This window comes from Geotrypetes seraphini, chromosome 11, assembly GCF_902459505.1.
Source record: "Geotrypetes seraphini chromosome 11, aGeoSer1.1, whole genome shotgun sequence".
NCBI lineage: Eukaryota > Metazoa > Chordata > Amphibia > Gymnophiona > Dermophiidae > Geotrypetes > Geotrypetes seraphini.
In genome coordinates, this window is record NC_047094.1 from 81,828,163 (window position 1) to 81,851,932 (window position 23,770).

Here is a 23,770-nt window from a genome sequence, read left to right on the forward strand (position 1 = left end):
TCTTCTGTTTTCTTACGGAAATGAGAAATCTGCAAGGAGCAGTTGACCAACTTGAGATCCTGAAAGGGCCTCCAGTCTTTTGAGTCTTTCTTTGGCCCAATGAAGTATAAGGAATATCTTCCTAAGCCTGATTCATAATCTGGAACAAATTCTATCACTTCGATGTCTAAAAGACATTGCACAGTAGCGTGGACTCAGGACTCATTTTCTGGCCGATCTGCTGGAGAGTCCAGAAACAGATCTGGAAGCAGGCAAAAGAAGTCTATCTTGTGCCCCTCTCGAATGATGTACAGCACCCATTGATCCAATGAAACACGAGTCCACTCCTGATAAAACTGAGAAAGGTGACCTCTGAAGTGAGGAAGCGCTGACTGACTCCTGGCGACATTGGGTCTTCTTAGGTGCAGCAGCTGCTCAGGAACTAGAAGCCTGAGGCCGCCTGGAATTGGAAATGTTGTAATGAGGGCGATAGCCTTGGGAATATCTTTGAAAGGAAGATCCCGCAGAGCCTTGACGAAACTTGTGGGAGAAACAAAAATTACTACAATCCCCACCTGCTAACTGATGAGACCGGTTCACAGGAAAAGACTTAGGGCGGTGCTCGGCCACACAGGTCATGAGGTCGTCCAGGCTTTTACCAAAGAGAAGCTGGCCCTTAGAGTGGTCTTGAAGGAGGTGTCCCCAGCCCAATGACAGATCCAAAGCATAAGCACCAACTTTACTAAGAACTCGAATGAGATCATAAAGGGCGTCTGCTAAATAATCCACACTATCCAATATCAGCGGAGGACAGGGAGTTACATCCACAGAGGACACACAGCGCAATCTGGAATGATAGGTTCGAGCCATAAAGGAAGCAGCTGCTGTCGCTTTGATACCCAAAGACACCTATTCAAAGAGCTTTTTCAACATAATGTTCATTCTACGATCCTGAGAATCCTTAAGCATTACACCCCTCTCACTAGGGAGGGCTGTGCGCCTGATAACCTGCGCTATAGCAGAATCCACTTAAGGCTGTTCAAAAACCTGCTGAAAATCAGGCACTAGTAACTGATGCAATCAAGGTCCATCACTGAAGGACGAGAGGGCTCCTGAACAGGAAGCTCCAGTGCAACAGGCTGAGACGGTTATGACGTGCCTGCCGGCTGCAACAAATGAGTGAGGTCCATAGAATATGCTTTCCAGAGAAGCTGAATAAATTCTGGACAAAAGTCACACCCCTCAACCATGGCAGGGAGCTGTTGAGACACATGCACTCCACCACAAGAGTCCCAAGACACAGGTGTTTTGCACCAGATGCCAGTAGGACCACTGGAAGATATCTTACTGAAGTCACAGACACAGGTCGTCTCCCCAGCCCTTGAGTATGCAGAGGAGGCCAAATCCATAGTTTCTACCCCCGCTCCCACACGGTACATGGTTGCTGATCCAGCGCAATCACTACACATATCCAGCAGATTAGGGGCTGGGGAGTCCATCCCAAATGATTTTTAGGCAAATCAAGGGGTTTTGAGGCAGAAATCAAACTTTGAAAAAATGATCGATAAAAATCCAAAATGGCTGCTGTCAGCAAATCTGTGCCAAAAATGGCAAAAAAAGCCAAAAATAAAAAATAGCGATTTGGGGTCTGGGGAGATGGGAGACCTGAACCCTACCCTCAGAAACTGTGAAAAACGCAATTTAAAACTCTTCACAAGCCACCCCCGAAGTTCCCATAGGACAGGGGTAGGCAATTCCTGTCCTCAAGAGCCGGAGCCAGATCAGGTTTTCAGGATATTCACAATAAATATGCATGAGATAGATTTGCATCTCAAGGAGGCAGTGCATGGAAATCCATCTCATACATATTAATTGTGGATATCCTGAAAACCTGACCTGGCTCTGGAGGACTGGAATTGCCTACCCCTGCCATAGGACATAATGGAAGTACTAACAGTTCTGCAATATTAAAAGCAGCGGAGTGGAGAAAAAGGACTTTCTGCCTCAGAAACAGCACTAAATGCTCAGAGCTGAAGATCTTCAGACTGCCAGCCGGCCAGACACTGACTAAAACCTCCACCTTCATGGATCCTCTGCCACGCAGTCGGGGATGGAAAAGGCAGCCTACGCCTTGAAACCCAGGTGGATTTTTATTCTAGACATCACAGTCTGCGCTTGAAACCTGTGGCCAGGTCACCAGCAAGCAGACCCCCAAGGGAAGGGACCCTGAGTATTTTAAGAAGGGTGGCACACAGAAGGCTGGCTCCACAAATCCACCAGAGTTTCTCTGTGAAGCTGCAGTTTGGCACCGCAGGACTGCATCCTTTTCTCCAACGGGACCACTGGAAAAGAGCCTCAAGGCACTGAAGCCACTGAGAAATGAACTTTAAGCGAAAAAATAAGAAAAAGAAGCAGAGCAACTGCCAGAGACTTCTGCATGGATTGCTTGCAGAAATTGTAACTGGGTATGTTTACTAGCTCCCAGGCTAAGGGGGTGGTTCATGTGCTCAGAAAAGTTGTGGATTTCTGCAACTCCTGGATTGCGGGTTGGGATTGAATACCTAGCTTATGGCATCCAGAAGGGACGTAACAGAATGACAGCTGCCAGCAAAAGCACAATTCTCCTTGTGGCTAAAGCTCACTGCTGTGCCCCATCACCTAAAATGTAACAGTTAAACAGCTACTGTGGCATAGCTAATCAGTCCAAAAAAGGGTCCTTTGGAAGGGCCACTTAAGTTCTATGCACTCTCATCTCTAGAGCAGCTTGGGCCTAGAATGTTGTCTTTTGCTGAAAGCAGCTAGGCTAAGCTTCAGGAGGGGTGATAGAGTAATACAATTAAACTATACCACATCTGTGCTCTCCTCAGGCCCATGCATAAAATCTTATAGCAACTACAGGATTGAATATAAGAGAAGGAAACTAGGGTCTGAAGTCCATTAGGAAATAACTAACTGTGGATCGCCTAGACTCTCACGTATGCTTTGATGCAGTAAGAAGTGCTTGAGACACCAGCATGTCAAATCAGTTGTGGCTGCATTAACTACAAAGAGACAGCCCTAGCATTCATGAGATGAAGAAATGAAGCAAGTCGGCCTCTGGCATAGGGGAAGGGGGGTATTTATTTCACCATGAAGTATGGGTAAGAGATCTTTGGTGTGATCTGCCATCCCTAAGCTATACTTTGGGTTTCTCCTGATGCTACTGTCTCTGTTATTTAGTGTAGTCTTCTTATTAAGTTGGTGGCAGCTATGTAAAGATGCTGTTGAACAGCAGCAGTGGGTGGGGGGGGAGGGGGAAATGCTTTAAGTGCTATATTTCAAGCTTAAGCTCAACAATCTCACCACTAGACCAGTGAATGTCACTTCTTTCCTCCCCTCCCTGGGGCTTTATAGGTTGCCCTGTGTTTCCAACCATCATACTAAGCCTACACCCAGACAGTAACATTGGAAAACAAGAGAAGGTAAAGACCAATGTACCTGGTCAGGCTATAGGAATCTTTTAAAACTGACATTCATAAAAAGTGTGTCTTAAATGTTTATCCAGAATAATCATATCTGATCACATTTGGTGGTATACTTAAAAGGAACTAAACAAAGGGGGGGAAGCATTGCATTCATGTTCACACAGACCTTTCTAGGTCTTATGACCTTGAAAGCTAAAAATGTTTATCTTATGATTTTTACTCACATTGCAGAACAAGTTACAGTCTGCACAAAATCCCCATTTCCCGGTGGCCATTTACATTCTACAGACTCTGAGAAATGAGGTGCTAGATCCCCATTCTGTTAGAACACACAATATTCTCTCCCCCAATCTTTAAAATACTTTTTTTTTTTTTTTTTTTTAATACAAATGTCTGTGCAGTTTATTTTAGTGCAAGTTGATGCTCTTGTCCCATGCCGCACTTCTACACATTTTGGCTCTAACATTTTATGAATTTTACTTCTGTACAATAATGCATCCTAAGGCATTGCACAGAAGTAAGGCTGATGCCATTTCCCTCCCTGAGGGAATCTCCATTCTCAAGGAGGACTAGTGCAGGAACAGAGCTGTTGGGAGCATGTGAGCTTATAACCCTCTCATTTCTACTCCCTGCAGCGGCTTTCAGCAGCTGGAGATCTTGCTCCCTGGGTACCAGTTCATTTTAATAATTCACATTCAGGTCAGGCAGAATAAAGCAGGCCTGCCTTTACCTTTCCTAAAGAGATGACTCCAGTGTCCTTACCTCTTTGTGAATATTAAAAACTTGTCTCGAGGCCATTACTGTGTTCTCCTTCTAAAGGAACATGGCAACCTGAAGGGGCCTTATCCTGTACACAGCATAAGCCTCACATTTATTCCACATTTCCTTTCAGCAGTGAGCTGAAAAATGGCTGAAGCCAGGCTCCATGGCAGAGTACTAGACTGCCCTTTGCTGCTAGATGCACAGTTGCAACAGCAGCTAGCAGACAGCGGAAATAGCTTATTTAAAAAATAAAAAAGGGGGGTGAGGGTGGGGGGGAGATAAAATACTCCCACTATAAAACTTTTCCTTATCAAACATGTTCAGGAGGTAAATGTTATAAAAAGACAGGGTCCACTATAAAAGATGAAATGATTGAGCATATCAAATTCCTTGTGCAGTGCTGTCTTGGATAGGAGGGAAGTGTAAACCAGTAGCTTTAGCCTCCTTAAAGGCAAACCATGATTGCAAGTAGCCGCTTCCCCCTCTGCAACACCCCAGCAACAGGCACACAGGCAGAGGGGTAGAGCCTAGCACTCAGTCTGTGAATCGCTGACACGCCTTCTTCCAACGACAAGCTGTACACCACATGTCCCGGTTCTCCATGCCATATACCTTCCGACATTTCTTGGCTTCTCCACGGGGCTTTCTAGGAAGAAAAAGTGGTAGTGAATAACTTGAGCTCCCATCATGCTGGTCACATGCTTGACTGGGGCTGGTGACAGGTGAGATAATACAGAACATGCCCTTATTTCCCCAATATTCTACCACAAGTTTTGAGCCTGTTCTGATCTAATTTTCTATTGTACCTCATGGCTCAGTTTTTTAGGGCTGTGAACAGATCAGGTTTTCAGGCCATCCCTAATGAATATGCACAAGAGAGGTTTGCATGCTAACCTCTATGTACAACCCATTCAAGCATATTCAGTAGGGAGATCCTGAGAACCTGACCTGTTTGATCTTCCAGTCTTTGAAGGCTGCAAAGGCACAGCTATTTCTCACACATGTCTTTCTACAGGGTGAGAGAAAAAAACGCTACAGTTCTTTGCAATTAACTCAGCAACCACTTTGAATTTCAACGAGAAAGTTTACATACTTATTTAGTCATTATACTTATCATATACCAGGTATATTAGATAGATTGTGAGCCCATCAGGACAGACGGGGAAAATGCTTAAGTATCTGAATAAATTAATGTAAACCATTCTGAGCTCCCCTGGGAGAATGGTATAGATAATTGAATAAATAAAATTAAAAAATAAATATACAGTATAAATGAATATAAATTGAGGTAATCTTTTTTTACTCCCAAAAAAAGGGGTAAATAGGTTAACTGGAGTATAAACTAAAGGTTTATATTCAATTATAGATATTAGTTCAATGATTAGCAGGGACAGGAGCAATTCCTTCTTGTCCTGACCTGGCTGGCTCTGCGACCCCCCCCCCCCGATTCATTGCAGGCCTTTTCTGGGCCTGCCTTGAGCCCTGGTGGCCCAGTGGTGAGCCAGGACAGGAGCAACCCCTCTTGTGTCCTGTCCGGTTCTGCTCCACCCCACCTCCTACCCGCACCTGCAAAGGCACACATTACACGTGCTGGTGGTCCAGCGGTGAAATGGGGCAGGAGCGATCATGCAGAGCCACTAAAGAAAATGGCTGTTGCGAGTTCCTATAGTCTCATGAGGTTGTCGCAGGAATTCATGTCAGCCATTTTCTTTAGTGGCTCTGCATGGGCAAGTTCACTGCTAGACCACCAGGGCATGCAAGGTAGGCCTTTGCAGGGTCCAGGAGGTGGGAGAGAGGTGGGATGGTATGGAGCCTGCCGGGACAGGAGATGGTAGGTGTTGCTCCTCTCCCGGCTCACCACTGGACCACCAGGGCACAAGGCAGGCTTGCAATGGGTCTGGAAAGGGGGGTGGGGGGATTTTGCAATCACTGGGAACGGTCAAAGGCTAGCTTTAACACAAAACTTTCCCAAAGCGATTGAAGGCCTAACAGCTTTCTCAATCAGTCTTTGGCAGGATGTCCCAGATCATCTGCAGTATTTAGAGTTTGGCAAATTTGTGCAGCTTTGGATGTAGCTTGTGAAAGGCTTCCAACCTTGCTTCCCAAACATGGTAGTCCAATGAGTTTAGGTCCAGTCAATTTGTTTACAAAAGTCTGCCAGTGTAATGTCATTAACAGTAAGCAGCTTTTGAGAATCGCACAGGCGTCCTATACAGAATCACGTCTATCCTAACAGAAGCCGGTTAGAGAATCAGGGGGGGGAGGGTTAGACATGCCCATCCAGTGACCACCCCTCCACCTGCAGACCCCCCCCACCCACTTAAAGGGAGACCACCCCCTCAACTCCCCAAGGGGGGAGGCAGGAAGGCGTAGGCATCCGTCCTGCCGTCTGACTTTACGGGGGTGGGGGAGGGGTGAGTTCCCTGCCGCTCAGCTGATCACAGCAGTGAGATTTCTTTGCCGCGGTCAGCATAGCAGCCGTATCTATTTGAAATGTAGAGCAGCTTTATGTTGGCCTACTGTTCAGGCCCCTTTTATGGGGCCCCTAGAGAGACAAGTAGGGCCACCTAAGCTTGCTCAGGGCAAAACCACACCTAGCCTTGGTTGAGCTAAAGCATCCCTACGTGTCTCCCTCAACTGCAACAAGATGCCTATGGTGTAGATGGCCTGCCTCGGGGTGTTTTTTTTTTTTTTTAAACATGCGTCCTGATTGGCTGGTTAGACAGCAGTAGGATGCCTATCGCTGCCTACAATCGTGACGTTGTTTATAGAATATGCCCCTATGTATCTACCTTCATAATCTTTCTGTGAGATTGTCTTGAACCAGTGGGTTTATGCACCTCCACCCGCAGGATAGTGCTGCCTGATTCAGGGAAAAAAATTTCAATTCGATCTATTGTACCAATTTTTCAATTCGATTTGCTTTTCCCACCCAATCAGGCATTTTTTTCATAGTAACATAGTAACATAGTAGATGACGGCAGATAAAGACCCGAATGGTCCATCCAGTCTGCCCAACCTGATTCAATTTAAATTTTTTTTTTTTTTTTTTCTTCTTAGCTATTTCTGGGCGAGAATCCAAAGCTTTACCCGGTACTGTGCTTGGGTTCCAACTGCCGAAATCACTGTTAAGACTTACTCCAGCCCATCTACACCCTCCCAGCCATTGAAGCCCTCCCCTGCCCATCCTCCTCCAAACGGCCATACACAGACGCAGACCGTACAAGTCTGCCCAGTAACTGGCCTAGTTCAATCTTTAATATTATTTTCTGATTCTAAATCTTCTGTGTTCATCCCACGCTTCTTTGAACTCAGTCACAGTTTTACTCTCCACCACCTCTCTCGGGAGCGCATTCCAGGCATCCACCACCCTCTCCGTAAAGTAGAATTTCCTAACATTGCCCCTGAATCTACCACCCCTCAACCTCAAATTATGTCCTCTGGTTTTACCATTTTCCTTTCTCTGGAAAAGATTTTGTTCTACGTTAATACCCTTTAAGTATTTGAACGTCTGAATCATATCTCCCCTGTCCCTCCTTTCCTCTAGGGTATACATATTCAGGGCTTCCAGTCTCTCCTCATACGTCTTCTGGCGCAAGCCTCCTATCATTTTCGTCGCCCTCCTCTGGACCGCCTCAAGTCTTCTTACGTCTTTCGCCAGATACGGTCTCCAAAACTGAACACAATACTCCAAGTGGGGCCTCACCAATGACCTGTACAGGGGCATCAACACCTTCTTCCTTCTACTGACTACGCCTCTCTTTATACAGCCCAGAATCCTTCTGGCAGCAGCCACTGCCTTGTCACACTGTTTTTTTCGCCTTTAGATCTTCGGACACTATCACCCCAAGGTCCCTCTCCCCGTCCGTGCATATCAGCTTCTCTCCTCCCAGCATATACGGTTCCTTCCTATTATTAATCCCCAAATGCATTACTCTGCATTTCTTTGCATTGAATTTTAGTTGCCAGGCATTAGACCATTCCTCTAACTTTTGCAGATCCTTTTTCATATTTTCCACTCCCTCTTCGGTGTCTACTCTGTTACAAATCTTGGTATCATCTGCAAAAAGGCACACTTTTCCTTCTAACCCTTCAGCAATGTCACTTTCAAACATCCTAGTGGGTTTATTTTGTAGCCTCTTTACTCATGACACCCCAGCCCAGCCCACCCCACCCCCCTTTACCCTCTCCAACCCCATGCCAGTGCTGTGGTGTAAACAAAACAAACAAAAAAGACTTTTCATCTCTCTGTTAGGTTCTAGCTCACGCTTGCTGTCTAACATCAGCTCTGGCAGGATACACATTTCAAATCTGACATATTGTAATCACAAAATAGAAGATAAAATTGTTTGTCTACCTTTTGTTTGGTCATTTTATTATTCAAATAATGTTGGTCCCAGGCTCTGGTTTCTGTTTGCCTTCTGTTAATTTGCTCGCCAGGGTCTCCTACCCATTTGAAATTCTCTTCTTCTTTAGCAACTCTCCAGACCGGTATAGCTATAGATCTTACAGATGGGTATATATCTCATCAGGACCAGCAGGTGGAGACATACAACACTTTAAAACTGTACAAAATAAGTGACTCCCCCTTATTCCATCAGTCTTCTTTCAGTCTCCAGCAGGTGTGAGTGAGTTGTACCCATCTCCCTTGATAGGGCTGTTGGAATTTAAGGGCATCTTGTCCCCTTTTTGGTGCCAGATTGAGCTTGGGTGGACCCTGTTTGGGGGTCCGTACGACTTCGGGGGTGTCAAACCCGGCGGTCGTGTGCTGGGTCTCTCCCCCACTTTTCTCCACCTCCCCCAAATATTTTTAGAGGTGCCTCAGCAGTACGCCTTGCCCCAAATTCGAGTAAGGCATACTGCTTTGAGAGCCAGTGGAGTCTATTCTGTGTAAAAAAAAATCCTAAGGCAGTGCGGGTCTGAAGGGCTGCTTTCCCTTTAAATTTAATGTAAATTACTGTATTTTTCATCTAACCGACACTTTTCCTTAGATCGTGTATGGAGCAATGAGCACTTTAGAAGGGAAAAAGTGCTCATTTTGCTCCAGAAGCGAGGCACTCGCGGCCAGCCTGTGCAGATGCTGGCAGCCCAGAGTGGTGGAGGAGCCTCGTTGGCAGTGGGTGCCAGTGGCCAGGTCCCCCCGCCGAAGGTGCGTCATGAGTCGGCCGCTGACAGCAGGGTAGCCCGGGCTTCCCCTGCTGCCCATGGAGGGATTTCCTCAGCTGCCAACAGTGAGGGTAAAAAGGATTCCCTTACCGCTGAAGTGGCTGGGGATTCTCTATCAGCTGTTGCTGGCTTGCCTGCTTTAGCAACTGGGACAGTTCAGGCTTCCTAGCCACTACAGGCCCTGGAGGGGTTATTTTTGGCGTGAACTTTGCCATTTTTGGCGGCAAAGCTTTCCATTTTCTCTACAGCCTCAGGTAACCTTCCCCCTATCTTGAAAAAACAGGGGCAGGTTTCTGCTGAGTCCCCTGCTGTGGCAGGGAGTCCAGTGGGACCGCCTGGGGGGTTTTCCACAGATTTATTTTTTGCTTTGTAAAGAGCTTATTTTCAAGTGGCCGGGGGTTCTGCGGTGTGCCTAAGGGTCTTGGGGGGATGTTCCCTCCATGCCCCCTGCGGCTTTGCCCCCCCTACTCCTTTACCGCCCCCCTCCTCCTCCTCTCTTGTCCAAGCGCCCATGGGTGCCAGGGTGGCCTGGGACAAAGATTTGTAGCCTGAGGAGTGTGTGGACCTGGATGAGGACCTGGACCCTTGTGGAGACCAGGATCCTCTCGAGGGGATAGCCGCTGGTAAAGGGGCCTTGGCTTTTCCAACTGTTGGCGAAGAGGCATCCGTGGTGCGCCTTTTTCAGAGAGACGAGCTCCCAGATTTGATTCAGTGTTGCGTTTTGAGGAGGCTCCACCTGAGATCCCGTGGATGGTGAACCCTCTTCTCCGGGAGATCTGTTTTGCACCCCGCTCTTTTCCTATGCATCAGGATATTCGAGATATTATCCTGGCGCAGTGGAATATACCAGAGGCACTTTTTCAGTTTTCACGTTCCATGGCTCATTTGTATCCCATCCCGGAGGGGGATAGGGCTACCTTGAAGTCACCAGTGGTGGATGCGGTGGTTTCAGCTATTGCTAAACAACATACTGTGCCCATAAAGGGCAGTTCTGCTTTACGGGACTCTGAGGAGCATAAGTTGGAGACCATACTAAAACAGAATTTTGATGTCTGCCTGGGAGTTCAGGCGGCTATTTGTGGGGGGCTCGCGGCTTGGGCCGTGTTTCGGTGGGTCGAACATGTTCTTGACCGTGAGTCTGATGATTGGTCCTTGGTGGATCAAGAGGTGGTGAGGATTGAGATGGCAGCTTCTTTCCTCTCGGATGCCCTCTATGACTTGTTATGGACGTCCGCCAAGTCTACAGCTTTTGGGGTGGCAGCATATCGTACCTTGTGGCTGCGCACTTGGTTGGCGGATGCGGCATCCAAGACTAAACTCACAAAATTTCCCTTTAAGGGGGTCTTTTTTGTTTGGAGAGGAATTAGAAAAGTTAGTTCAGACTCTGACAGACTCTACAGTTCCCTGCCTACCAGAAGACTGTGCCCGACAGGCTGGTAGGAGTGGCACTGCTCAGGGGTGTCTGCAGGATTTCCACAGATACTGCCTGGGGCGTGGGGCTGCTACCTTCCCAACTTCTGGATTTTCCCAGGGTTGTTTCTATTGGCGCATGCAGTCCTTTCGGGGGGCTCGTCGGGGGGCTGGGAATCCCTCACCGGTTCCCCCAAAGCCCATCCTGCCCAATGACTCTTTGCCAGCACCCCTGGTTCCGTTGAGTGCCCAACTGCATGAGTTTTCTCTGCGGTGGGCAGAGATCACATCCGATCAGTGGGTCCTGGAGGTGATTTGGGACGGTTATGCTCTGGAGTTTGCCCACTCCCTGCCAGATCTTTTTCTAGCTTCTTGTCAAGCAGAGTGGAAGAAGTAGGCTTTTCGCCAGATCCTTCAAAGGTTGCTTGATCTCAAAGCTGTAGCTCCAGTGCCCCCTCAGGAGTGTGGCACAGGCAGGTACTCGATTTACTTTGTGGTGCCCAATAAAGAGGGGACCTTTCTATTATTATTTATTTATTCAATTTGATTAATACAAACAAGCAATAAACATACTTGTACACAGATTACACAAATTATTATAAGAGAAAAAAAACCCAAAACTATAACCCCAATTCCACTTAACACAGTGTTTTGGTTACTCAATAATAGTTCAAATTATTTAGTCCACAACTTTTGGAGAGAGACTTAAGAAAAAATAAAAATAAGAAATAAGACGAATCTTATCCAACATAGAAAGCGGCATTTTTCTGCGGTGCTACAGCCATTCATAGCAGGTTACTCATTTTCAGTTACAGGCCCTACATGCTCTTTAGATTCTATAAATCCTATCAATTGTTTAGGCTCAAAAAATAAGTAATTCTTATTCTGATATGAAACAACGACGAGAGCGGACGCCTGAGTAGGAGGCTCCCTCTCTGCAGTCGGCAGGCGTTTTGCTGAAGTGACCTAGCAACCCTCTTACCTCGATATGGGGAAGAGGAAAGGAGCCCTTCGCAGCAATCCTCCGGCTGCGATAGCGGCACCGCGTCTGGTGCAAACTACAATCGAGGGAGCGTTAGCCCGCTCGAGTGAATCTTCGGGGGCTACTTCAGGGGTAAGCCCGAATACATCGGGCGAACTCAGCCAGCACATTCGGGCGTTGTTGAGCCCGGAGCAGAGGCAGCCACCACCACAACCCGGAAGTAGTGCAGAGTTGGGAGTTCCTGAGGAAATCATGACCCCGGAAGGTACATCGATCCCCAGAGAAGGAGGACAGCCAGCTCCAATTCTATCGGGAGCTGAAGAAGATAGAGAACAGCAGCAGTTTTCCCACTCTGCAGAGGAGTTGAGAGGAGCTTCGGGAGGAAGTAACATCAACTTTGGGGTGTTGGAGAAGCCTAAGGTAATAAATATGGAGGCTTTATGGCAGGCCATATCAGTTATGGACGCTAACCTCAAACTATCTTTTTCCACTTTAAAAATTGATTATGGGACCATTCACTCTAAAGTGGAGCAACAGGGCTTGGTCCTTAAAGATTTAAGTGAGAAATTAGAAAAACAGGAGTCAAGAATATCCGAAATGAAAACTTTGGATTTGGAATTGGTAAAAGAAAGATCATTTACTGCCAGGAAAATGGAAAGTTTTGAGAACCAACTAAGGAAAAATAATCTGAGACTCCTAAATTTTCCTAAATGTCCCTTAATTTCACCAATGGAGATGGCAAGAAAATACTTTAAGGAAATTTTGCTAATTCCCACAGAAAGTTTGCCACCAATTGTTAGAGCCAATTATCTGCAATTAAAGAAACCTGTAGAAGTTTCCACTCCTAATGAGATTCAAGGGACAGATAATGACAACATGAATTTAACGACGTTTCTGGAGAACTCTTTAGAGGTTATAACCGAAAGGAAAACCCTGTTAATAACTCTTGCTTTAGAAAGTGATAGAGAATATATACTACGCTTGTTCTTTCGTCATATTAATGATCAATTTTTAGGCTCTAATGTTCGAATATTTCCTGACATGTCATTGAGATCTCAGAGGCGTAGGAAGGAATTCTTGGCATTACGGCCAAGAGTCCTAGCCTTGGGAGCAAACTTTATGTTGAAATTTCCGGTAAAATGTTTTGTTTCATAAGAGGGGACCTTTCGGCCCATCTTGGATTTGAAAGGGGTCAACAGGAATCTCAAAGTTCCGTCTTTTCGCATGGAGACACTGAGGTCTATGATCCTGGTGGTTCAGCCGGGGGAGTATCTGATCTCTCTCGACCTGATGGAGGCCTACTTGCATATTCCAATCTGGGCCTCTCATCAGTGTTTCCTTTGCTTTGAGATCTTGGATCAGCACTATCAATTCTGTGCACTTCCCTTTGGTCTGGCCACGGCTCCGTGGATGTTCACCAAGGTTATGGTGGTCATCACGGCAGCATTGCGCACAGAGGGCATTCTAGTGCATCCCTACCTGGCCTGATTGATTCGCACAAAGTTGTTCCAGGAGAACACCTGGGTCACGGCTCGGGTGGTGGAGTTCCTGCAGTTGCTGGGATGGGTTGTGAACCTTGCCAAGAGCCAGTTGGCCCCCTCGCAGCACCTGGAGTATCTTGGAGTTGTGTTCGACACCTCTTTGGGGAAGGCTTCCTCCCAGAGGCCCGAGTAAGCAAATTGCAGTCCCAGATTCACCTGCTTATGGCATCCCGATGTCCTCAGGATTTCTTCCAAGTCTTGGGATTGATGGCGGCTTCTCTGAACGTAGTGAGGTGGGCTCATGACCATATGCGTCCTCTTCTGTATGATCTACTTCGGAGGTGGTCGCCCCAGAGGCACAGTGTGGATCTTCCTGTTCCTCTGAGGGGCTTGGGGTGCTGTAGTCTTCGTTGATGGCTCCAGTCCTCCCATCTAGTTCAAGGGATGAGTCTAGATCAGCCCCAGTGGATAGTGCTTCTCACTGATGCCAGTCTTCTTGTTTGGGGAGCTCAGTGTCTAGGTCACTCAGATCAGAGCACCTGGTCCACGGAGGAGGTGACCTGGTTGATCAATGTTCTACAGACCAGAGTCTGGTGCCCTTAGCCTTCCACTCCTTCTTGACGGGCAAGTCAGTCCGGGTTCTGTTGGACAATGCCACGGCAGTGGCCTATGTCAATTGTCAGGAGGCACTAAGAGCTCTCCGGTGGCATAGTAGGCGGCTCTGCTTATGGTCTGGGCAGAGTCTCATCTTCTGGATATCTTGGCCTCCCACATAGCAGGAGTAGAGAATGTTCAAACGGACTTCCTCAGTCGTCATGTGCTAGATCCCAGAGAGTGGTGTCTAAGCCACGTGGCCTTTCAGTTGATAGTGCAAGCTTGGGGTCAGCCCCTCATGGACCTGATGGCCATGAGTGTCAATGCCAAAACACCCTGCTTCTTCAGTCATTGCAGAGATGGTCAGGCCGAGGGTTTAAATACTCTGGTTCAACCATGGCCAATGGAGGGTCTGTTGTACGTGTTCCCTCCATGGCCATTAGTGGGCAGAGTTCTTCTCCACATTGTTCGTCTTCCAAGCCTTGTGATTCTGGTGGCGACGGATTGACCCAGGCATCTGTGGTATGCAGACCTGGTGAGGCATCTGGTGGCGCATCCTCTGCCTCTCTCATCCGACCTTCTGACTCAGGGTCCCATTCCAATGTTCGATGTGGGTCCCTTATGTCTTACGGCTTGACTCTTGAAAAGGATCGCCTAGGTAAGAAGGGGTATTCAGATAAAGTGATCTCAACCCTCTTGGGGTCCTGGAGACTTTCTACTTCTCGGGCTTATGTGCAGGTTTGGCATATATTTGAGGAGTGGTGTGCAGTGCGTGGAGTGGTCTCTTTTTGTGCTTCCCTGCCTAACATCTTAAGAGTTCTTGCAGGATGGCCTGGACAGGGGCCTGGCTTGGTCTTCTCTCTGGGTTCAGATTGCAGCCTTGTCAGCCTTTTGTGGGTTGTTGCGAGGTCAGCGTCTGATTGCCATTCCTGATGTCATTCGCTTCTTGCGGGCGGCCAAATTGCTCAAGCCTCCTGTGCGACTATCTGTTCCATCTTGGGTTCTTAATCTGGTCTTGTCTATGTCAAGCCAGCTACATCTATTAAGCTAGACACACGCTCTGCATTCTCTCTCTTTTCTTCTTCCCTTGGATCACAGAGCTGGATCACCATGCTACAAAATCTCTCCTATTACCATGTGCTCAACTAAGCCATGTGGCCTCTTCTTTCCAAGTTTATTTACTTTTTTATTTATTTATTTATTTATAAATTTAATAATTACAATATCAGACGATACCAAGAAAAAAGGGATCTTCCACAAGTTTTTACAATATTCAAACATTCATACAAAATTCCTTTCCAAGCCCACAACAAAGGGGAAACATACTATTTCAAATAGACAAATTATAAAGAAAGAACTAAAGAAATGATTCACGACTCACGATTCATCCTCTTGAGTCCTAAGCCATTCCTTACTCTATAGGGATTCTTAATTATATCCTCTTATTCCTCAGTAGTGAAACTAAAAACCTCTTTATTATTTAACTCACTTCTGTTCTCTAGCAATCAAAAATTGTTGCAATTGAATGGGATCCCAAAAAACATATTCAATGTCTTGTAACTTAACAAGATACAAAAAGGAGGCAAAAATGTCAATAAGGACTCTATGAGTGTGTCTGTCAGCTAATCACTCCTAACAAACCAAACCACACAGGTACCAAATATCAATTGAAGGATAGGGGCGCTCTCAGTGTGAGGTTGTTAGCGACGGGAGAACAAACTCCAGCGCTTCCACTTACAAAGACGGAGGTGAATCACCCCGCCTGCACACCATCATCGGGCGTCCCTAGTGTGCAAAATCAACTGTGCAGAATTAATAACAATAAATAAGTCACAAACAGTGAACTAGTGAGAGAGTGAATCAAACTGAAAACCCACTCATAGAGTCCTCCCCAGCCTAATCCCCAAGATACAAAATGAAACCACAGCCAACTTAGCTTTTTAAAGCGAGCCAAATGAAGTCAATGAGCATTGCGGGAGACCAGAATAGTCATAGGATCAACCGGTTTCGGGTGAAACCCTTCATCAGGATCTTAAGGCTGGAGCAGAACCGGCTGGGAGGGAAGCAGGAGAGCCCGCAGAAGCAACTGACTGTTGCCAGTCAGTCAGCCAGTCAGCCAGCCAGTCAGTTGCTTCTGCGGGCTCTCCTGCTTCCCTCCCAGCCGGTTCTGCTCCAGCCTTAAGATCCTGATGAAGGGTTTCACCCGAAACCGGTTGATCCTATGACTATTCTGGTCTCCCGCAATGCTCATTGACTTCATTTGGCTCGCTTTAAAAAGCTAAGTTGGCTGTGGTTTCATTTTGTATCTTGGGGATTAGGCTGGGGAGGACTCTATGAGTGGGTTTTCAGTTTGATTCACTCTCTCACTAGTTCACTGTTTGTGACTTATTTATTGTTATTAATTCTGCACAGTTGATTTTGCACACTAGGGACGCCCGATGATGGTGTGCAGGCGGGGTGATTCACCTCCGTCTTTGTAAGTGGAAGCGCTGGAGTTTGTTCTCCCGTCGCTAACAACCTCACACTGAGAGCGCCCCTATCCTTCAATTGATATTTGGTACCTGTGTGGTTTGGTTTGTTAGGAGTGATTAGCTGACAGACACACTCATAGAGTCCTTATTGACATTTTTGCCTCCTTTTTGTATCTTTTTAAGCACCTTTTGGCAAACTTAGAGGAGCTTATAGTTTAGTTTGTAACTTAACAAGGCATTTACATGGAAATTTTAGGTAAAAAGATGCCTCTAGAGCTAGAACTCTAACTTTTAGTTTCAAAAATTATTTTCTTCTTAGTTGCATAGTTCTAGAGACATCAGGAAAATTCTAACCAAATCCCCACAAAATTTTGTTAACCTATTTTTAAAATAAAGTTTCATTAACATTTATCTATCTCACTCATGCATGTTATCACCAGAGTGGACCTACTCTGGATCACATCCTGACTATCTTCCAGAAACTCTGTCAAGTTAATTTCATTTGTCACCAAGTGGTCCACCTCCTGGGCGGATTCTTTTTTCTTTTGAGGAACGTAATAATAGTTGTTAATTGGAAAATTCTCCGCATTGGGCAACCCCAGTATATCTTTAAAAAATTTCCTTAATAAGATTTCCGAAGATAATAAATTTACATTTTAATATACCGACCATCAACATGTATCTGGCTGGTTTACAAAGCTAAAAACATTAAAATAAATTTAAGAATGGGGTAAGGACTATTCACATCGCGAGTAACTTTTTTGAATCCAGATAAATTGATCCTTCTGCTTTAGCAACAGTTTGTCTAGTGTATCCTATTATCTTTGCTCAAAAATTCTATCTGTAACTGATTTACTTGATTGATTTTAATTTTATGCTTAATCTTGCTTGGTGAGAAATAAAATTCTAGTTTGTTTGCAAATGCTTTGAATCCTGATTTTTTTAACTTAATACATTATTATTATAGAGCTAAATTTTAATCAAGCTAATTTTCCCCAAATTAATTGTTCTTTATAAAATATATTTCTTTAAGCAGAAGAGGGATATATTTTATTGGTTGAGTTCCATTCATCCGCTATAATAAAACCCTTAGCACGCATGCACAGTTGAAACTTCGTACGGCCGTGATCCCTGATACGTGGCTCAATGTGTCGCCGCATGCGCAGTAGGAGCCTTCGGCGGTTTGTGATGCGTGCGGCGGATTCCCCAGCACGCATTAAAAAATCCAGCACGGGTTAAAAAACTAGTTTAATAATAATTTTGTAACAGAGAGAAAGGGGAGATATGATTCAGACGTTCAAATACTTGAAAGGTATTAACGAACAAAATATTTTCCAGAGAAAGGAAAATGGTAAAACCAGAAGGCATAATTTGAGGTTGAGGGGTGGTAGACTCAAGAGTAATATTAGAAAATTCTTCTTTACGGAGAGGATGGTTGATGCATAGAATGTGCTCCCGAGGGTGGTAGAAAAGAAAACGGTGACAGAGTTCAAACAAGTGTGGATGAACACAGAGGATTGCTAATCAAAAAATAATGGGTACTTATTGAAGGAACTAAGGCCAGTACTGGGCAGACTTACACGGTCTGTGTCCTGTATATGGACATTCAGTTGAGGACGGGCTGGGGAGAGCTTCGATGGCTGGGATGGTTAAGATGGGCTGGAGTAAGCTTTGTTGTTGGAGACTCCGGTAGATGGAACCTAAGCGCACTACCGGGCAGGGCTCGCACAGAAATATCTAAGAAAAATGACCATTTAAATTAAATGATTAATTTATGGAGCATGTATGGCTGGGCAGACTGGATGGACCATTTGAGCCGTTATCTGCCGTCATTTATTATGTTACTATGTATAACGTGGAACCTCAAATATTTCCTATGGTACTGGAAGATGGGAATATGTAGGTAGGCCTCTCTCAGATCTAGAGAGGCCAGAAACTTCACCAGCACCACCGAGGCAATGACTGATCTGTTTCCTTGTGGAATCATGGGACCTTGAGGGCAGCATTCACAGACTCAAGGTCCACAATTTGCTTCCAATCTTCAGAGTTTCTTTTGGGCACAATATGGAGTATCTGCCCAATCCTGATTCTTCATCCAGTATGGCCTCAATAGCTGCCAGGTCTAATAGCCTCTGCACTGGGGCTTAGACCTTGACTGTTTTATCCAGTTTTCCCACAGGGCAGTCTACAAACAGCTCTGGGAGGGGATGGAAGAACTCGAGCTTGTACCCCTCCTGAATAATGTCCAGCACCCAGCAGTCTGTGGTGACTTTTGCCCATTCCTCCCAATAAGCTATTAACCTCTCTCCTATCCTGAAGGTTATGGCTGCCATCTTGGTGTCATAACTGCTTTTTTAGGGGTCTCTGTGATTCAGGCTTCAGCAGACTGGGGACATTTAGCTTCCCTAAATCTCTGCCTCAGGAATGATCTCTGGGCCGAAGAACCTGCTGAGTACTGACAAAGGCACCTAGAGTCACGAAAATTACCTCACGCAGACGCCTGAGGGGCCTTTGGCCTGCTATCTGGTAGAGACTTGGGCTTGTGATTCTCCACACTAACCATCAGATCATCCAACCCTTTACCAAAGAGCATTTAACCCTTGAAAGGCAATTTGTTCAGAGTTGCTTTAGAGGTAGAATCTCCAGCCCACCGTCTAATCCACACATTCTTTGGATGGAGATAAGAGTATGCAGAGCCCTTTACTGAGTACTCTGAACAGATCATACAGTACATCTGCCACAAAATCCACTCCCTCCATCAGGATTGAATGTCTGCATCGTTTTACATGCGTTATTTAATAACTTCGAGTGGCACGCCTGTGCGACATAAGATGTCACAGCTGCTGCCTTTAATCCCAACGCCACTGCTTCAAATTGACTCCAGCCTGCAATCTTGCAGATCCTTTAATACCTCCTTCAATGGGAAGGGAGGTATGCTTGGTAACTTGTGCCACCAGAGAATCCATCTTAGGCAAGATGAAAAGGTGTTGGAATTTGGTATCCATGGGATACAACTTTGTCATGGCCTTTGCTACCTTGAGGGGACCCCATGGAGCATCCCAATGGTTTGTTTACATCCTAGTTCTGCTTCACTCAGAGAGTGGTTGACACCTGGAATGCCCTCCCAGATGAGATTATTGCGGAATCGACCGTCCTAGGCTTTAAGAGCAAACTAGATGCATATCTCCTTAAGAGAGGCATATAAGGATATGGTGGACTATAAAGTACGACAGGTGTACACCTGGCAGGGCCTCCGCGTGTGCGGATCACCGGACTTGATGGACCGAAGGTCTGATCCGGAGATGGCATTTCTTATGTTCTAGTGAAGTCTGTGTTTGAGAGAAAACATAAATCTGAGTTTTTATGCTACTCATAAGTGAGCACTGAGCTATAGAAGACTGGGACTGCTCTATCTTTCTGAGAGAGACTAGGTGATTACCTCTAATAGCGTTGAGGGCTTAAAAAGCCTGCGCACTGTCGGGTCCTCTCCCAGATCCAGGACCGCTATCTGTTTGGCCTTCAGTAACTCCAAGCATGAGTCCAAATCGCCAGCTAATGAAGACCCTGACTGGGAAAGTAACAACATAGGAACCAAATTCTCTTCCTCCCAGTCTTCATCACACTGGATCCCAGTCATTGGAGCATGGCTTTGCTACAGCACAGGCACTCTGAGCGGGAAAAACCCGGTGCTACAGCTGCAAAGACCCCAGAGGGATTAACATGGCTGCTGTAATTCAAGTATGCTTTGTATACCATGCTGATAAATTCCAGAGCAAATCCCTGACCAGAATGTCCTGAGGGCCCTTGTGGGTGCTCCTGTGTCTCCTTGCAGGTTTTCCCAGCCATGGCATGGCTTTTCTTTGCTATGGTTGCACAGTTGGCATTTCTCCTATGGATTTCTGACCTGGAACTCAGACTTACTGGGAATCCAAACCACCAGAGAAACTAGGGAAGGTTAAGTCCTTGGCTCCCGCTTCCCCCCTACTCACCTCCACCCCCTTCACATGCTGTGCTGCATATGGAACATGAACAATTCCTGGCTAACCATCCACTACAAATCTGGCATGAATTCAGAGTATCCTGAACCGAGTCCATATAACCTGATTTTGAGCAAAATCAAGGTGTTTTGAGGCAGATAGAGGCTTTTATTCAAAAATCAGGAAATTCAAAATGGCCACCACGGCTGCAATTTTGGTGTTAAAAACAACCTTTGGAGCTACACTGGGGGGGGGGGGGGTCAAAAAATGGATTTTAGAATGTTACAGATAGGCAACCCTGACTCTTGCACCAGAATCCCCCCCAAAACCCCCACTTTTTGAGCATAACCCTCCACCCCCATTTTTGTTTTGTGGGCTACACTCACTGTGCCATGCTTGTGCTGAATGCTGCCTAGACTGAAAGGGAAAATCTCACCTGAGGCAGGGGAGAAGGGGAGAAGCTTTGCTTCAAGTAAGCCTGAAACCGTACTACTTGCTTCTTCAGACTGCCTCTCAATCCTTCCGGTGGGACTGAGACCTCATCCCCTCACCGCATGTGGTGGGGGGAAGAAACACAGTCAGCCCTGATCCTGGAGAGCCACCATGGAGCTGTTCAGCCTGCGCTCAAGCCCACTGTAGACAGAACCTGGGGTGAGCCTTGCTCCCAAGGGGACTAGTTCCTGAGTTCCTGTACTATTAGTACAGGCTGGCTGCAATGCAGGTGGCCCCTTGACTACAAACATCTGACCTGAAAACCTGTGTTCTTCTGCAGCCAGAGATGCCCAAGAGCCTCTGCAGCACTGAAAAGCCTCTTGACCAGATAAAAACCCAAAAAAGAAAGAAACACAAACAGAACAGACAGGCTCCTACTACCTCGCATGTAGAGAGAACTGAGGAGTACAGGACAGCCTAGGGGCAAAAAGAGGAGGAAAAGAAAAATGCAAATGAGGTTCTCTACACACTGCAAGTGAAGGTGCATAAACCCACTGGTTCAAGATTGACGTTCCTACTGAACTAGAATGCCTACTGAACTAGAATGGTAGTTTCTCAGTGCAAACACTTTTGAACATGTAAAAGTTGCTAGGTGGTTATGCTAAAGTCTGTAACTTTGCCATGTTTAAAGATAATCTCATTTCACTTGGCACATAAATGTAGATAGTAACAACAAATCCTTAAAATTTTACATTGAAATTCAAAGTGGTTGCAGAAAATACAGCAACAAAAACCTCTAGGGGGTTGTTGTTGTTTTTTTTTTTTTGCCTCATACATTACTTCCACACAATCACAAACATGGAAAATAGCCAGGACAGAACTTTACTTTATAAAATTGTATTATTTACTTCACCAAGTAGCTTCAGGCAAATTATTAAAATATACAGTATATATATATATATTATAATACTCTTAAACTACCCCTTCCTTCTAATTCCATAAACTTAATCAATTGCTGACTCTATGAAATCATATATTATTTGAACTGTGCATTAGAGCTTGACACGGGGTCCGTTTACCGGGGTAAACCTTGGTCATCGCAGTAAATCCGCAGGAATGGAGACATTTGAAACTGGTTTACTGCAGGAATGGGGACAAGACCTTTCATCACCCCGCGGGAACAAGACCTTTTACTGCCCCGTGGGAGTGGTGAAAAGTCTTTCTCCTATGGTAAAAAAAAATTGTGCCCATGTCAGACCTAGCATCTCCTCCCCAGATACTCTTGCGCCTATTTTACCTTCAGGAACCAGCCATGCCATGATGAAGATAGAAGGAACCTAAAACCAAAGCTTGAGACCAATGTGATTTGAAGAATAAAATTACCAGACAACAAAAGGTAGAAAAAAATTAATTTATTTTATATTTTGTGATTAAAATATTTCAGATTTGAAATATGTATCCTGCTAGAGCTGGTATTAGACTTAACTGAGGACTGCAAAGCCCAGGCTGTGCTTCTTTAGCTTCCAGCTGGCTTAGGGCTCTCTCTCTGACCAGGGGTAAGTAGCCCTAGTTGCTGCCATGTGTGACTGAAGTATTCTGTTAGCTTGATTTTTCTATGTAGCATTCTGTAGTAATTTGGTTTGTTAGGTTTTCACAATAGCGGAGGGGATATTTGTGAAAGGGAGGGGAGACAGGGGTTTTGTTGATCCTTGCTCTGTATTATTTGTGTTTATAAAATGACAATTATACAGAATATTCTCTCTTTTTATACTTTAATAAAATAAGTTCAGTATAAAATCATAACTATTCGAGGCTTGTGTGGATGGGATCTGAGTTTGCAGGGCAGAGACGGGGACTGAGCTCGCGGGGACAGGGCAGGGACCGAGCTCGCGGGGATAGGGCAGGGATGGAGACGAGCTCACGGGTATGGGGTGGGAACGGTGAAAAATTTTTTCCCTGTGTCATTCACTACTAAGCATCTTAACAGAACGGGAAGTTGCTTACCTGGAACAGGGGTTCTCCATAAGCAACTGAGGAATGCAGGTATACACAAAGGTGACGTTGGAAGATAGAGCCCAGTGTTTGGGTAAAAAAAAGTATCAGTTTGAATGGCTCTGGACATGCATATGGATTCCCATGCTGCCTTGTTCTTCTCCCTCCCTTCCAGTCTATCATAAAGCTAAATAACAATTTATTTTCTTTCATTATGGTGATGGTAAGAAACTAGGCATGTGTGGCTTCTTTCCCCTATAATCAAGAAAATATATGTTGGGGGGGGGGGGAATTATAAACTCCAGATCTTTACATCAAACAAAATGTGCCCACAAGATGATCTAAAAATCAAATCAAAAATATACACAACAAAAAATTTCATAAATAGTGCTCAGAAGCATTGAAATCTCTTACACAGGACAATTTTATTATCATCAAAAGAGTGGCTAAGGGGGGAGGGATTGTGATATTGGATAAGGTGGCACATTTGAACGAGAGTCATTGTCAGATGATGAGAGTATATACCAGAGTGTACCTCATGATCCTACTTCCCTGTTTCAGAAAGCACAGTTATTTACTGTAACAGGTATTATCCAGGGACAGCAGGAAGATATTCTCACATGTGGGTGACATCATCCACGGAACCCCAGTATGGACAGTTACTAAAGTGTTCGTGCACTTCAAGAACTTTAGAGGGTTCACAGCTGACCGCACCATTCGCAATCCCCTTCTTTATCATTCCTAGCATTCTGTTTGCCCTTTTTGCTGCCGCCGCACATTGTGCAGACGGCTTCATTGATTTATCGATCAGAACTCCCAGGTCCCTTTCCTGAGAGGTCTCTCCAAGTACTGCCCCGAACATCCTGTATTCATGCCTGAGATTTTTGTTACCGACATACATCACTTTACACTTATCCACGTTGAACCTCATCTGCCATGTCAATGCCCATTCCTCGAGCCTGATTATGTCACGTTGCAGATCTTCGCAGTCCCCCTGTGTCTTCACTACTCTGAATAACTTCGTATCGTCCGCAAATTTAATCACCTCGCTCGTTGTACC

At 45.5% G+C, this 23,770-nt stretch overlaps 1 protein-coding gene across 4 annotated transcripts in view; it reads right to left on the minus strand.

Moving 5' to 3' along the window:
- Positions 1-3,178: 3,178 nt before the first annotated feature.
- Positions 3,179-23,770, minus strand: part of LOC117369113 (zinc finger protein 704-like) — a 147,578-nt gene continuing 126,986 nt past the window's right edge. For all 4 annotated transcript variants that reach the window (XM_033963132.1, XM_033963135.1, XM_033963131.1 and 1 more), the window contains one exon: positions 3,179-4,851. In XM_033963132.1, coding sequence (XP_033819023.1) covers positions 4,733-4,851 — 119 coding nt within the window. In that variant the 3' untranslated portion in view covers positions 3,179-4,732. The remainder of the gene's footprint in view (positions 4,852-23,770) is intronic.